Source organism: Kuraishia capsulata, genomic scaffold (assembly GCF_000576695.1).
Source record: "Kuraishia capsulata CBS 1993 genomic scaffold, Kuraishia_capsulata_scaffold_2, whole genome shotgun sequence".
NCBI lineage: Eukaryota > Fungi > Ascomycota > Pichiomycetes > Pichiales > Pichiaceae > Kuraishia > Kuraishia capsulata.
The window spans coordinates 1,089,371-1,104,660 of record NW_019172951.1 but is presented as its reverse complement, the minus strand read 5'-3'; the positions used below and the strand labels follow the sequence as shown (position 1 = coordinate 1,104,660).

The 15,290-nt window shown below is 49.0% G+C and overlaps 9 protein-coding genes across 9 annotated transcripts, besides 1 other annotated feature; 5 read left to right on the top strand and 4 right to left on the bottom strand.

The window, feature by feature from the left end:
* Positions 1-156: 156 nt before the first annotated feature.
* Positions 157-2,688, bottom strand: KUCA_T00001879001 (uncharacterized protein; the record flags this gene model as incomplete). The annotated part of the gene is made up of 1 exon (XM_022604103.1): positions 157-2,688. One exon carries the CDS (start codon positions 2,686-2,688, stop codon positions 157-159), a length of 2,532 nt encoding a protein of 843 aa, XP_022457918.1.
* Positions 2,689-2,809: 121 nt separating this feature from the next.
* Positions 2,810-3,340, top strand: KUCA_T00001878001 (uncharacterized protein; the record flags this gene model as incomplete). The annotated part of the gene is made up of 1 exon (XM_022604102.1): positions 2,810-3,340. One exon carries the CDS (start codon positions 2,810-2,812, stop codon positions 3,338-3,340), a length of 531 nt encoding a protein of 176 aa, XP_022457917.1.
* A 19-nt stretch (positions 3,341-3,359) lies between these two features.
* On the bottom strand, positions 3,360-4,022 carry KUCA_T00001877001 (uncharacterized protein; the record flags this gene model as incomplete). The annotated part of the gene is made up of 1 exon (XM_022604101.1): positions 3,360-4,022. The coding sequence occupies one exon, from the start codon at positions 4,020-4,022 to the stop codon at positions 3,360-3,362; it is 663 nt and encodes a 220-aa protein (XP_022457916.1).
* Positions 4,023-4,691: 669 nt separating this feature from the next.
* On the top strand, positions 4,692-6,866 carry KUCA_T00001876001 (uncharacterized protein; the record flags this gene model as incomplete). The annotated part of the gene is made up of 1 exon (XM_022604100.1): positions 4,692-6,866. One exon carries the CDS (start codon positions 4,692-4,694, stop codon positions 6,864-6,866), a length of 2,175 nt encoding a protein of 724 aa, XP_022457915.1.
* Positions 6,867-6,875: 9 nt separating this feature from the next.
* Positions 6,876-7,190, top strand: KUCA_T00001875001 (uncharacterized protein; the record flags this gene model as incomplete). Its single annotated transcript, XM_022604099.1, has 1 exon — positions 6,876-7,190. The coding sequence occupies one exon, from the start codon at positions 6,876-6,878 to the stop codon at positions 7,188-7,190; it is 315 nt and encodes a 104-aa protein (XP_022457914.1).
* Positions 7,191-7,956: 766 nt separating this feature from the next.
* On the top strand, positions 7,957-9,711 carry KUCA_T00001874001 (uncharacterized protein; the record flags this gene model as incomplete). The annotated part of the gene is made up of 1 exon (XM_022604098.1): positions 7,957-9,711. One exon carries the CDS (start codon positions 7,957-7,959, stop codon positions 9,709-9,711), a length of 1,755 nt encoding a protein of 584 aa, XP_022457913.1.
* Positions 9,712-10,301: 590 nt separating this feature from the next.
* On the bottom strand, positions 10,302-11,204 carry KUCA_T00001873001 (uncharacterized protein; the record flags this gene model as incomplete). Its single annotated transcript, XM_022604097.1, has 1 exon — positions 10,302-11,204. The coding sequence occupies one exon, from the start codon at positions 11,202-11,204 to the stop codon at positions 10,302-10,304; it is 903 nt and encodes a 300-aa protein (XP_022457912.1).
* Positions 11,205-11,321: 117 nt separating this feature from the next.
* Positions 11,322-11,369: a sequence feature (Short protein (KUCA_T00001872001, CDK25901.1) was converted to a misc_feature.).
* Positions 11,370-11,573: 204 nt separating this feature from the next.
* KUCA_T00001871001 (uncharacterized protein) lies at positions 11,574-13,304 on the bottom strand (the record flags this gene model as incomplete). Its single annotated transcript, XM_022604095.1, has 1 exon — positions 11,574-13,304. The coding sequence occupies one exon, from the start codon at positions 13,302-13,304 to the stop codon at positions 11,574-11,576; it is 1,731 nt and encodes a 576-aa protein (XP_022457911.1).
* Positions 13,305-14,072: 768 nt separating this feature from the next.
* Positions 14,073-15,065, top strand: KUCA_T00001870001 (uncharacterized protein; the record flags this gene model as incomplete). Its single annotated transcript, XM_022604094.1, has 1 exon — positions 14,073-15,065. The coding sequence occupies one exon, from the start codon at positions 14,073-14,075 to the stop codon at positions 15,063-15,065; it is 993 nt and encodes a 330-aa protein (XP_022457910.1).
* Between the last annotated feature and the right edge of the window lie 225 nt (positions 15,066-15,290).

The window sequence follows — 15,290 nt, the reverse complement described above, 5'->3', positions numbered from 1 at the left end:
TATTAGCCGTCCAGGCCGGGCCATTTGAGCCGCACCTTTCCGAACAAAACCGGGGTTCCGAGGGTTACTCCATTCCAGATTATCGAGACTCTCATGAGAGAGTTACTAGTAGTACATTAATGGTATAAAGAGCGCTGAAATTGCTTGGAAAAGGTCTCACGGGTGACCATGGTCAGATCCGGGCCACGCAGATATTCTCTGCGGCTTATCTTTCCTCAAAGCGCCATCCGAGGGCGATTCTGCCTGAAGCTCGACTTCGATCTGGTCGAGAACCGTCTTGAGGATAGCCGGAGACTTTCCGGAACTCGTTGCTGTGTCAAATTCCCGTTTGAAAAGCGCAAACCGCTCGTAGAGCAGACTGTCAAAGGCCTCGAGTAGTTTCGAGGCAAATCCGGTATCCACCGGGGTATTTGAAGCAATTACCGCACGGAGTCTCTTGACCAGTCTGAACGACGCTAGGTCGGCTGACTTAGCCGGCAGCGAGCTCCGTAGATATTCGGGTGGGTTCAGCACCAAAAGTGCGGCATAATAGAGCATGATATGTATGTGCACGGGCACATACTTCAGGGCATGCAAAATGTCTTCGTCTCCGAGAACGAGGTTCAACACTGTCTGAGCAGCCGAGATGGCCAATTGAGAGGACGCCTTTCTACTCTCTCCAGGACTCAATTCCTTTGTAAAAGTATCTTTAGTGGTCTCATCATCGTCTTCATCCTCCTCGTTGAAATCCTCGTCATTTTCGTCGCCTGAACCGTCGGAGTCCACTTCTTCGATCCTCTTATCCATGAAGCCCTCGGCCTTTGACAGAGTGGGAAACTGTAAACCGTCCGTGTGCAGACTCCGCACTGCTGAAGAGTTTATGTGCATCTTGGCGAAATTGTAGTAGATCAGAGTAGACTTCGACGACCAAATCGATCCGGCGTGGAGGGGTGAGAGTAGCACCGTCCAATGGACCATCCACTTGTCAAGCTCCAGGTTTGTTCTAAATGGTATGCCAAACGAAGCCGGTGCCATCATGTCCCAAGCATCGCCTTTGAACACGTCGCTTATCGCAAGATTGTACTCGACTTGCGAGACTAGACGGAGGTTTGAGTAATTTGCCATTTCTGTGGGTTCTGGTCTGTTCTTAGTTTCGGTCTCGGTTGGGGTCTCGGTTCCAGCCTTATTATTCCTGGTTTCGTCTTCGCTTTCATGTTCCGTCCCATCTTTGACCAAAGCCTGAGTAGGCCCGGCCAAAAGTGACATTCCAAGACCAAGAGTTCCATCCGTAGCATCTATCATGGGTTGTCTGTTAAACACCAGAGCCTGCTGGCCATCCAGAATGTATAGCAAATACCACAATTTCAGTCTTTCTTGGTCAGAAACACATCGTTTTGGATCGGAAGTCTTCCTCCTGTTGCGCTTTCCGGGGGCTGAATTGAGCCCCATGGTCTTGGCCATCTGAAGAGCCAATCCCGTGAACATCTGGTCTTTCTGAAACCAGAAACCACATATACACAGAGCAATGATGGTGTTAAAGCCCTCGACTTCGTCCTTGGGTGTGCTGAACAAAACTTGTTTGGTGAGCTCGTGAAGAAGAGAGTTCAACTTCACAGACAGATGGCCCAATCTCTGGTGGTGCATTGAAGCAATGCAACAGACAGTTGCAACCAGAAGAGGTGACGACTTCCACAACTCTTCAACCTTGTAGCTGGCAATGCTGAAACCAAAAAGCTGAGGTGTGATGTTGCTATCGAAAAACTTGAACAGCTCTTCTGCCTCCTGGAGAGACAGGATCTGGTCCAGCCCAGTAGTCTCGTCTATCCGGTCCAATTCGGTGGTCTCTTTGGTCTTATTCTGACCGCTATTTGATACCGCTGGCCTCTTTGGATCCGGGGCATCTTGGGGTCCGAACTCTCGCTTCCGGCTCGCTATCGGTGGTAGTGTAGGAGGAGCCAGGTACTCCGCAGGTGGAATTGCCGAGGGAAATGCGGGCCCCGGTGGAACCCCAAAGTATTGATACGGCTGGGGTAATCCAGGTGATTGTAATGGTGCGTTCAGAGGAGGTCTCAAAGCAGGATATGCCATAGAAGGGTGGAACGGCAGCTGCGTAGGATTGGGCTGGGGATGAGACTGAGGCGGCTGAGGCGGCTGCAACTGCACATGATGATTCGCATCTCTTTTCTGGTCCTTTAAAAGGCCCAGGATATCGTCCAGTGCGGTATCAAACTTCTGAAGCCGGTTTTCGACCGAATTCTCCCAGCCTGTGACATTCGGACTGTCCGGTTTTTGCGTGATCTCTGGCAAATCCGGGCTTGTCTTTTTCGTTTCTGGATTTTTGGAGTTCGACGGTATTCCGAAGACATGCTCTTGTCCTTCTTGAGTCCCAGCCAGCCCTCTTGAGTCTAAGTTGTGGGTTGCATCAACACCTCGCGAGCCCCCTCCAACAACTTGTATGCCTGGAATACTCACTTCCACGATACACTCAAGGTTGTGAATAGAGCACCGCTTGCACGCAACCTCATCGCGGGCATCTGCCTTTTCGCATCTGATTTTGGCCTTCCTACATCGCTGGCATGCCCGATTCCGCTTGGGCTTGTCATGGCGTGAGCTCCCGGCTTCCGGTGTCGGTTCCGACTGTCGCTGCAAAGCTACTTCTGGTTGTGGCCCCGAGGGTCCACTCTTATTGGACCAAGACACGAACCTCATACGAGTCTGGAAACAATCCAGCGAATGTCAGTGCCAAAGCGGCTGGAGGGTTGGTAATTCAAAGAGGACAGACACTGATGAGCTTTTTCCGAAAGAGGAAACAGTTTGTGCACGACCAAAAATGCAAATTGGTGGTGCACACCCTTTTGCGATCTGTAGATTACCAATTTCTTGCCTCTATGTTCATTCCTCTGTTGCTTATTTCTTTCATCTAATAACTCTTATTCGCATGTCCAGTTTTTTTGCAGAATCAAGACGGTTTCTGGTTGTCGGGGCCTCGGCCAATCCTGCAAAGTTCGGCTACAAAGTTCTCAAGTGGTACGTGGATCGAGGACTCCCCGCAACTCCAATCAACCCCACATCGAACGAGATACTAGGCCAAAGGTGTTTCGGATCTGTTGCAGATGCGATTGCTTCGTTTCCAGAAAAAGCCACAGTCTCTGTATCTGTTATTACTCCGATAGCAGTTACGCTTGAAACAGTCAAAAAACTCCGGCCTCAAGCCGTGAAAGCCATCTGGTTCCAACCAGGATCTTTTGACTCTGAGGTGATTGCCTTCTGTGAGAAAAACCTCGGTCTGGTTCGTGGAGAGTCGCTGATTTACGATGATTGCATTTTGGTGAGCGGAGACTTGCTGCGGTCACGGTTGTGATGTCAGGTCGATTCTTATCTCATTCACTGAGCATCTTCTTTATGAAGTTGTAGCCGTTTCTCAGGATCTCTTCTCCGTAAACGCCTGTGTTTGCAGCGGCTGATTGAACTATCACATCGCCGGCGTCGGTAGTGGCGACGTATTCAACGCTTGCAGTGCCCGAATTTCCGCTGGAGTCCTGGCGTAGAATTCGGTATGGGAATGGAGACGTTTCCATCGAGGTGATTGCCGGTATATGGGACTTGTGGGCATCCACTACATCGCAGATCTCCATCAAGTTGTTTTCGAATACCTCGCGGTACGCATCCAGATCGTGTCTCTCCCCGGGCGCAGCCGGATACCGTCTGTTGTTGATAACGTTTACACGCAGAGTCCACGTTTCCCAGCAAACGGCATGTCGGTCGCGCTCATAAAACTTGATTGCTATTGAGCTTTTGAACACGGCGGCGTCTTGAGATAACGGGCTATCCGTCAAGCTCTTTACCATTGATGTAGCCTCTGAATTGATCAGATCTTCCAGTGCAGTTGCTCCGACCACCTTGGGGTACGGCACACCGAGAAAGTAGTCATTCTTAGGAGTGATCGGGCCAAACAGTCTGTTGAAGAAGATTGTCCAGAGAATACCACGGGTGTTGTCGAGGACCGTGTCCAGGTCGGAGACAATTGTGAGAGAGAATTCCATGATGGCCGCGATAATGCGATGAGAACTCTGGAATGACGGTTATAAATAGTAATATCAACGGAAATAATGACACACTATAATGACGGTGAATGCGAAAACGTGAATATCCTATGTTTCTATGTCAACACCATGTAGTGACACATCGATAAGTATACCAGCGATAGTAGGATCCCAACACTTATGATATAGAATATATACCAATACAACTCCAAGTTATTGACCGATTGACTGGAATTATTTTCTGTAGACGTCTTCTTTCAACCTCTTCTTTCTTAGCTGTCTTGTCTTTTGTCCTGTTTCCTTACCTCTTGTCTCGCTCTCCCTTGTGCCTCCATCTCCTCCTTCTTATCGCAAGCTCATCCGCACTCTCACGTGACTGCATGGTCACATGACCAGTTCTGCCCAGCCACGACATGCGGCGCATTCGTGGCTTGACGGTGATCCGCAATCCAACAGCTTTCAATCAGGCCGAACAATAGCCACAGTTCCAGGGAAAAACTAGTCGATTTGTGAGGCAAAACGACACCCAGACTCCCGTTTTAAATTTATCTTGTGTTACTCAAGTCCACTGTCACTTATATTACCAACGCCGTTTGCTTTACTGCCGTTGCATATCCTTCTTGCATTGAAGATCTACAGAGGGCCAATGCCTGTCTAACAACACACCAAATGCATGATTTAAACTGGCTAAAGAAGCGACTGAGCAAGACAGCTCGTTTCTACTACCATAGATATGGTCATTACGTCCCGCGCACTCCCCGTTCTCGCAGAAGAGCACTGATCAATACCTTTGTGCTGTTGACGATAGGGCTGCTGGCGACGATACTACACAGGAGCTCGTCCCCGACACCGGGGCCTGAGACAAGCCAAATTGGCGCCGGACCATCCCTGCTGGCGCTGAGAGAGACGCTTTATGCTGGTGGCTATTATGACCGACTCCAGGAGTATCTAAACTCGGGGATCGCAGGAGATCCGACTGATGACGAACCACGGTATCCGGTGCTTGTGGATCTCCAGAAGAGTCTCTTTCGGTCATCGAGGTGTCCAATTTACACATATTACAACATGGATGCTTCAGATGGTTTGACGCAGGAAGACCGGGTCTATGATCGGTCCGTGCTGGCTGCGTGGATGGTGTACTATTCGTCCCTGGGATTCAACCCTGTGGTTCTCGATCTCGACGATATAAGTGAGAAATACGCCAGAAATAAGAGGTCCCCTTTATTTGGCCAGGCACGCTTTGCGCGGTCCATGTTGCGCCGTACTGATCTCCTGGAGAACGACTTGGTGCTGAAATTGTTCACTATGCAGGACCACATGGCGTCCAATGGGATTGATAGCGCGGCATTTGTTGACTACCACTTATTTCCAATGACGGGTGATCCTCTGGCAAATTCTGAGGCGCTCAGATCCTCGCTAAAAACCTGTTTTGGTGGAAGTGACCATGGTTTGGAGCCTCCAAGCGGTGTGGCCGCATTCAAAGTGGATGGTTTGCACATAGGCTCCGTCTCACAGAGCCAGGTAGCATTGTTTGCCACAGAAAAATCCATTCGGACCTCTTTGCAGCGCTTACAGCGACTTCTTCGCCGAACTGCCACTCTGGTGGTGCCTCTTCCCAAGGATAAGCTCAACTTTGAGTTCGGTGACTACTCCCAAAGTACAATAACCCGTCTGAACCCTGACATCCGCAAGAAAGATATTGCAGATGTTATTGCATCCCATCGCCATGCTCTTTTCATAGAGAATCTGAACAGAAGGTCTACCATGGACTATGTCACTCGTCCTATTAGCGTTGGAACCATGGAAATTGTCGATCCCGTCACACTTCCTGGACATTTACTGAGCGATGAGCTCGTCAAAGTGGCCAGATCGCTAGCCGTATGTCCTGATGTGATGGTGGGACTCCCAACGCAAGCAAACATAGCACGTGCTAAAGCGATAGAGCTTGAAAAGACGTGGGCCTTGGTCAACCGTGCCAGGGCGAAAAACCTAGCTCGTGATTCTGACATGGATAGGCTGCAGGCCAAAATTGACTCGTTAAAACCGAAGTGCAACAATCTCCAGATTCGCATAGTGGATGCTCTCGATCTGGCACATGCTGATGATGGTGAAGATCTCGATGAACCGGGGATCGCCGGGTCACCATACTCGCGGTCCCGTTTCTCGCTAATAGCAGTTCCTCATCCATTGGTAACTGTGAACGCTCTTCATCTGTCCTCAAACGATCACGCCGAGCTTGTGAGCTTTCCGTACCGCAACCAGTTCCTTACACAGCTATTCAAGGGCTCTGCGGCAGCAGAGTTGGCTACTCTTCCTGAGCGTCTGGCTCTTTTCAGAAAGGTCACAGCCCAAGAGGGCAAATACCGTGTTCTTTCCACGAGTCTTGAGTTCTTGATGGGCGCGCCTCTATCCGAGGTGTTGGAGGCGGCTGCCACGTCTCTGGGCTTCGCTCCCAAAGAGTATACCTCGCGTCACGGACTCGCGATGGCAGCGCTGGATGTTGAAGATAACAGCAAAACTCTCTATGTTCCAACCTACGCCGAGCTCGTTGGGGGCACCAGTTCTTTTGAAGTTCGAATCCAGGCACTACGGGCCAAGATGCGCGAGGCACGTTACTTGATAATGAGAGCAAGTGAACGCAAGCCGATAATCCCTCCCAAGGCTCGCAAACCGGCTTCGGGCAGCGAGATTTCTGTGGACCAGCTGGAGCCAGTGACCCAGCCTATCCCTGCCATCGCAGAGTCCCTCAACGCGCTCGACGCTGCAGCCTGGAACAGTGCGCGGGTTGTCGAGGCGATTGGGCGTCGTGTTCGTGGCCTTGTTCACGATTTGCAGAACATATAGACTATTTTAATGAACGAAGCATTTAGCATTTTGAAGTGTGGAGAAGCGGGTGGGAGGTGGAAAATCTGTCACGTGATCTGCAGAAAGTTGCGGGCCGGACATACAGAAGTTGGCTCCGGCGAAGCTAAGAATAAGGTTTGTTTTAATGAGTATATTGGGGAGATACCGAGACTATTTGACACGTTATGTGGTGGTTTCTGGTTGGTGAATTGTAAAACCGCGTTCTTGGTGTACTTGTTGGAAAGCTGTGCTCTTTTTCAACCAGCAGCTGATGGTTTACTGCTGGCTAAAAGTTTGTGGAATATGCGCACAGAATTCGGATGAGAGCCGCCAAACGCTCGGCGAAACAAACACCAGTCTGCTCGTGCGCAATTGGTCTGTTTTATTATTTGAACGCACTTTCTCAGCTGCAATACACCAGCAGGAGAAGTTGCAGAATACTTCCCCCGAAGGCTGTGTCCAATAACTTCTACGAATTACTCATCTAATCTGGAACCACTAATTACCCAAGACCAAACCTTGAATTTCCACAATGAAAGTCACTGTTTCGGTGTTCCAAAAAAAAGCATATATGCTCTCCCCTTGCGTGGCGCTACCTGAAACTGGGAGCCAACCTGCCGCATGAAGTCTGCGACACCAACGCCTTGCCCAAAGTCCCTTCTAATTACAAACCACGATAACTATCGTCATTAATACCCACCAATAACTACCTATAGTACCCTACTCCATAACACCCGATATTCTGACGCTCCTCGGCCATCGATAATAACTTCGCGCCTAATTAGCCGCCCATCAGCCAGACTCAGGGTCTGCATGTATAAGCGTCTTTTTACGCCCGCGCACGCCATTCAAAGGTGACTAGCCGAAGTTTAATTCGCCGGGATTGGGTCTAGAATTTTGAGCTTTGGACGTTTTTCCGTTTCATTTCCTTTCTGCTAGTGTACCTGAGCGTGTTTTTTTTTTTTTGGCAACTCTTCATTTCTCCCTTCTCGCTGAATTTGCAATCGCTTTTGGAGTCCGAACACAGTCCATTCTCCATCTCTTTCATCAGCCTTCAGGAAAAGCCCCCCTCTATTCTGTTTTGGACTTGATGGTAGCTATGGTACAATCGCGTTTGGCTGTGTTGACAGCCATCACCACTAAGGCGCGTTTATTGTTCCTGGCCAACCGAAAGGTCCCAGTCGTGTTGCTGCTGCTGGTGGCCGTGGGCATATACTCGAACATGATGTTTGTGTCGTCGTTCCGCTCCTCGAGATACTCAGGACTGTCCCACAACAAACCCAATGTTGACCAGTTTGACTATATCCCCTCGCATTCGAGAGACCAGGATTACCTGAGTCGAATGGCTATTTCTGCTGAAACTGTTCAGCTTAACTACAAGCCGATGCTATGGACCGGCTACTCCGGCGACCTGGACATTACGGACCTTGCCGTGAGCGATTATTCGACCACGCCTTGTCGCTTTATTCAGCACAAAGAAGGTCTTGGCGTGGCGGATCAGAAGATTCTTTCGGACGATTTGGCATCGGTCAGGAAACTGTTGATAGCGACCTCATACTCTGAGCTCGTGACCCAGAACGAGCCGGAAGATGTTGATGTATCCAGTCTCGTGAACCTGAGATGGGCCCGTTTTTCAGGTGCCAGTGTTTGGCTCGCTGATTACAATGTTCATTTGCTGGTGAGCAGAGTGATGTACGCCAAAGATGGAGTTTTCGGGACTCCCACCGCGTCTTTCATCAGAGCCCAGGTCTACGACCGCAACTGGAACGAGCTGATGAACTATTCACTCAAATTGGTTGATTCCAAGGGAGAAGTGTATAAGCAGATTACGTTCCCCACGCTCTTTGACGTGGGCTTCAATCCGGAGACGGATAGGGACATGGCCGGAGCAGAGGACCCCAAGATCGCTTTGAGGGTCAATAGCGATGGCAAGGAGGAACCCGTGATTTTCTTCAACATGTTCAATGGAAAAATCGCTGGTCGTCGCGCGTACCACGCTTATTTGCCCTTTTCGAAACATGACTACTTGGTTGGGTTCTCTGTTCCTGACGTTCCCCAGAAGGAGGCTGACAAGGATTGGGTACCCTTCTTTGCTCGTGATGTCGGCGATTCTGGCGAGATCACGGGTTTCGTGTATTTCATCTACCAGTTCAACCCCCTGACGGTAATCAAGTGTTCCATGGACTATGGTGAGTGTCACGTTGCTTTCCAGCACGATTCAGAGAAGTACCCCAGCTCCATCGACTCTCACATCACCATGGGCTCGAACCTGATACTCTTACCTCAGGGCGTTCCAACGGCCGAGTTTGGAGCATATGGAGCCAAAAAGCGCGATGTCTGGGTTGGTTTCTCGAATTTGAAATTGTACAACTGTGGCTGTGGAGATGCTACGTTCCGTCCTTCTCTGTTCGTGCTAATTCTTGACGGCGATAACTTCCGTATTGAATTTGGCACCACGAGCGTTGACTTTGGACTGACCGTTGCGCCGATTCACTCTGAGAACGTTGCCTCGTGCCAGGCGGACGATAAGAGCATCCTCACTGTGGGGTCTGTTGGTTCGTGGGATGTCACTAGTTACGACAAAGAGACTCATCTTTATGAAGACTACATGTCCATCGTTCTGACCGAGGCTGACCGCCAGATTTCCGTTGTGAGGCTCACGGGAGTGCTCAACTACATTCTGGGATCGCGTCGTCTTGAGCATAAATCTAAGCGCGTTGCTGAAAGGTTGTATGCAGATGAGCATGTTCAGCGGTCGATCCGTGTCCAGCAGTGTGCACTGTACTCTGCCAAGGATTATTGCACGGAGTATGCTGCGAAGCATAGCTTTAGGGAGGAGATGTGAGAAGGAGATGGATTCGAAAAGAAGGCGGACAAAGGGCGAAACAGATCAATATTTGCCATTAGTGGAGCCTCCGGTAGAGGCCACTGGTGAAATTTCATTGGTTCTTGCAAATCTTTCATCTTGAAAAATTGTTTTTGACTGACCTCCACTTTTCTCCACTCTTCATGCACTCTTCATGCAGGTGTCTTTGCATACTTCGATTTTGAAAAGTTGAACATTTCTCTACAACTTATTCAAAAGGAAACCTTTGGACCCTATCAATACCTCAGCATATAGAAGACAGTTTTTGGCAAAACTCTCTCGCCGCCGTTTTGGCCCTACACAGAAATGCCACTTTTCTCTACACCGACATCTGTCAATCCACTTTCGTTTAGTTCACTTTCATTGAGTCCGCTTTTTAGCCTATGACGCTTTGTAATAAATTTTGTAGGCGTTAATACCACCTGAAGCTCATCTTTAATATCACCAATTGTTAAATCCTGCTTTCATCATCAACTGTCCTCTTTCCCCTAACTGACAGCCTGCTGCCAATCGCGGTCTCACATAGTCTCACAATTTCAAGCTACAAACAATTTTTTTTGGCTTCTGTCTCACTCAAGCAGTCCATGTGGCCTCTCCTCACCTCTGGAAGCCTTTTTCTTGCCAATAGCTATCACAAGCAGTCGGTCAAACGTCTGATACAGCCAACTGGAAATGACAATCAGGCCTCCGCAGATCGTCGTGAGTCTCAACACAAACTGAATAAAACTGATTCTCTTCTCTTCAATCAAAAGCTTGATAGGCTCAAAGTCATAACGGAAGAATATTCCAGGCACTTGTCTCGTTGCGGACTTGTCGAAATTCAGCGCTGAGAACTGGTAAGTGTCCACCTCCATACCGAGCTTGCGGTAGTAGGTGGGTACAACGTTCAACTCGTATTGGTATGTGTGAAGGTGCTCGTTCGTGACACGAACAGTCTCATCAAGTGGGTTATCCAAGTACGGATAGAAGTCACCAAACGAGAATTCGTTGGTGATATGGGTGAAGTTGAGAGCCTCTGGCGGTGGCCTTCTTCTGTCGTGATATCCATAGCCCTTCGCTGTTATATGAAACTCGCCTTTGACCTTGTTGACTGGAAAGGACCCAAATATGTGGCAGGCGGGTTGTCCTTCGAAAGCCTGCTGTTCGCGTTGAATGAACTCGGCCGGCATCCCTCGTTGGACGATCTCGTCCAACTCTGTGGTCCGCACCGGTCTTCTTCCGTTTACAACGTACCATGGTGGAACAAAGAAACCCACACCTTCATACGAAAGTTTCTCGGCGGCCATTAGCAAATCGGCAGTTGCGTCACGCACGTTTGTGTTGATATAATTGCAGGGCGTGGCAACGATGAGATCGACGTTGATGCGTAGCTCAGCCTGGGTCTCGTTATCCACGGTGAACTGGTGATCCACGAAACCATCAATATAACCACCTACTTCCACCCACATCAGGAACACCAAAAATATCAGCATGAAGATGGTTGAAGATCCACCCCGGGACGACCTCACCGTGTGTTCTGGAGGTGCCTTTGCTATTCGGAGAGGCCGGTTAGTAAATGAGCTGCTAAAAGAGTGGAAATTCGCAATTGTTCACTCACGAAACGCATCAAACGTCCTGACTCTTCTGAATGTTTCCATGTCGTTGGATGTGGCTTTATAGACAAGCAATAATACGTTGGTTACGTGAAAAGTTTCAGCCTTACTCAAGGACGTGAACGAGCACTGCGCCTCACGCACCAGCCTTTGTCACGTGACAAAATCGCTGGGAGACAATCACTACTTGGCCGTTTTGGCAAATATAATCAGAATTCTTGCAAATATAAACAGAAATCGTCTCAGTGGTCAGGCGCTCGTGTCCTTGGCGGCTTTTCCTGGGTGGAGCGGCGGTTTGGGTAGCCGATGAGCAAATCTGACCAGACGTCTCCTTCTGAAATCGCCCTGCTCGTCATAGGCCCAGCCCTCGTCAGCAGGAACCAGCTTCAAGTATCGTTCAAGACACCAGGTTGCTGGGTTGGTATCGATATTCCAGTCCTCACTGGAATTGAATCTCCATCCCGTGGGGGGAAGGACTTCCTCCAACATGGGTACTCCGGCCGGTCTCCATCTATGCATTCTCTCTTCTGTGTCCGCATCGAATGCTGAGGGTGAAAAACACACAGGATTGTACTCTGTTGATGTGAAACTTCGTTGCTCGATTTCGAAAACCTCGACTTCCTCTACTTCAGGAGGCTCGTCAACGATGATGCTCTCCGACATGCGTTGCTTGATCAAGGGCTTTGGCTGTGACTCCAGCTTTGGATCAGTTTTGACTTCCCTGTCTGGGCCCTTGTTCCTTGCAGATTCAGCATCCGTAGCCTCCTTCCTGTTTCTGAGCTCCTGTTGCCGCACCTTGTACAATTTGACGAGTTCCTTCACCTTAGGCAGTCGGAAGCCCAGTCCAACCCATGCCATCACCACGAAAATCGATCTCCACGGAATAAAAGGACCCAAAAAGAATACCACGGCCACATACAGCCACAGTCTGAAAAATAGCACAGTGGATCCTACCTCATCACTAAAACCAGCCTGGCTGTAGAAAAACTGCTCTGTAGAGTCCATGAGACCGATCACGTCTCCCGTCAAGTTCTGCAAATCTCTCATGTTAAGAAGAAGGTCCACCCGTCTGGCAGTCTTATTTGGAGTGGGTGGAGTTTCGTCGGGCAATATTGGGTTCACAGGAGATGCTGTGGTGGGAGCTGTCTGTTCCGGTTGAGATTCCGCTTGTGATCCTGTCTGCGATTCTGCTTGTGAATCATCCAAAATAATAGATCCATCACTGTCGTTGGAGATATCCATGAGCACTGCCGCAGTCAATGCCTCCTCTCCATCCGAATCCGGCGAGTTCCTGTCCCTGAAACCTGCAGGGCCTTTGGATTTATCGTCCTGTTCCAATGTATCGGGCGCAAAAAACCCAAGAGCGGGACCACCACGTGATCTCAGAGGGATTAGACGCCGTCGTGCAAGTGGATGGCGATTCAAATAGGCCGGAATCATGGAGTATCCCAAAACCCACACGGCTGGGTACATCAGCAGCAAATGCGGATAGACACACCCGAACGAATACAGTACCAAAGCAGTCAATGTCAATGAGGGATCGTCCCAGGAAGAAATACGCACAATTCCGTATTGCACGCGAAACAAAATGTCCAGCCGGGCACTTAGCCTTTTGAAGTTACCAAACAGTGTTCGCACAGACAACCGAGGACGTTTGGTGCGATGTGGGTCTGTCAGCTTTTCTTCGATTGGCCTGCGGTCTTTCGGAGCTAGAGCAACATCCAAAACCTTTTCAATCACACGATCTGTGAAATGGCCGCCTCGTTGTTCAATACCGTAGTGGCCAGCAGCACTACCCGTTGAGGAGACCTTGTTAAGCCCACTCTGCAGCATGGTCGATAACGCGGCGGCTGCCAGCATCCGTTTCCCTGAAGGTTCATGTGCCACTGACTCTGTTAGATCTGAAGATTTGTCGTAAAGATTTTGCAGGGCACCAATGGCCTTTTTTCGGAATGCCGAAGGCGTGTCGCTTTGCGCCATTCAGTAGAGGTGTGATACTAGCTATACCTATCAATTGACGGTGACGTGTATGATGAAAAATGGGCTCTTGATCGGCTTGTCGCGGAGTTCAAATTCCCGTTTCCTTATCCTTTTTTTGGCTTTAATGACCAGTCTTTCTACCGGAGGCTATGCTCCTTCTTGTCCCACTCCGCTTAATCTATCTCATGCATAAATGGTACTTGCTTGCATAGAAGCCCTGCGGCTGAAATAGCACGTGATATCGTTCTGGTGACCACCGCAGCTTTAAAGCCAGTCTGTTTACACCTCAAACTTTAGACTGCCAGACTATTAGACCCGGCTGAGAAATGGGGTTGCCGGTTACATATTTGATAAGGCAAACTGTTGCACTGTCTGGGCCATGAGATCGAACTGTACTGGTACTATGTACACACTTGCGGTTCAATCGCCTGTTTGAAACCCAATGGCCGCACTTCAACTCCAACGTTCTGTGAGCATGTCATTCTGCTCGCTTCAAACGCGGAGTTCGAGGTATGTTATGTTTCGAGAGCCATATCGCCGCCCATTTGTTGCAATTATATCCCATATTTCGGCTTTATCATTTTTAACTCCAGTTCAGAGACGGATATAAGTTTTGGAAAAGTGCGTGTTTTAACCGGGGCTATCTCCCTTATCTCCTACACAACATTAGCGAGGAGTATAAAACACAGCCCTGAACCACAAAGAACCACCGCTCTTCTTTACTGGCCATTCAGATCACCATCTACTTGTCTACTCTTTTGCTCATCGATGTCTGTTCCAATCGTCAAAGTCCCAGGGACTACGGGTCTTGGTCTCATGAACTTCACGTGGAAACCCACACCCACCAAATTCGAAGATGCTTTCAAGATCATGCTGCAAGCGATCGAACAGGGTGCAACTTTCTGGAATGCAGGTGAGTTTTACGGAATGAATTCTTCTGAATTGAATCTAGAATTGTTGCAAGCCTTCTTTGCAAAATATCCTGAGACCAGGTCAAAGGTTGTTATCTCGGTCAAAGGAGGACTGAAGCAAATGATTCCGGACAGTTCTCGTGAGAACCTCATCAAATCCGTTGATAACATCATCAGGTTTTTTCCAGGTAACTACATTGACTTGTTTGAGCCAGCGAGATTGGACGGTAAGGTACCTATCGAGGAAGTCGTTTCTACGCTTGCTGAGCTGGTCAAGGCAGGCAAGATTCGTGGTATTTCTCTCTCTGAAGTCAATGCTGAAACGCTACGCAGGGCTGCCAAAGTCCACCAAATTTCGGCCGTTGAGGTGGAGTTCTCGCTTGTTACCAGAAACCCTCTCGAGAACGGCCTCCTCAAGACTGCTTTTGAAAATAACGTTACTGTTGTGGCCTACTCACCACTTGGCCGTGGTTTCTTAAGCGGTCATCTGAAGAGTCTAGCTGACCTACCTGAAAACGATATCAGGCGCCATATGGATAGATTCAACACAGAGGAGTACTTCAATCACAACCTAAAGTTTTTGGAGAGACTCGAGCCAATCGCCGCCAAGAAGGGTATAACTTTGGCCCAACTTGCTCTGGCATGGGTCAGATATTTCTCAGGGAAGCCTGGGTTCCCCCAAGTGATTCCTATTCCAAGTGTATCTACTTCAGTGGAAAGACTGATTGAAAACGTTACTGATGTCGGACTGACCGAGGCTGAGTTTAAGGAGGTACAAGAAGTTGTTGACTCTTTTGAAATCAAGGGCGGAAGAGCCAATGCCATGATGGAGACTTTCATGGATATGTGATTCTGGAACGGCCCTCATCGCTTTTGCGGGTTTTAGATGGGGGAAGTTTGCAAGGCCTTCATATACCAAATCATTCAAATATGAAACAAAGAGTAGTCAATTTCTCTGCTCAATCATCTATACTGTAAATATATTCAATAAGTCATCATTCATCCAAAATTGTACACAAAGTTTCAAATCTTGGAAAATTCGAGATATTCGGGCGTGCCCAGCACAACTTTCCAA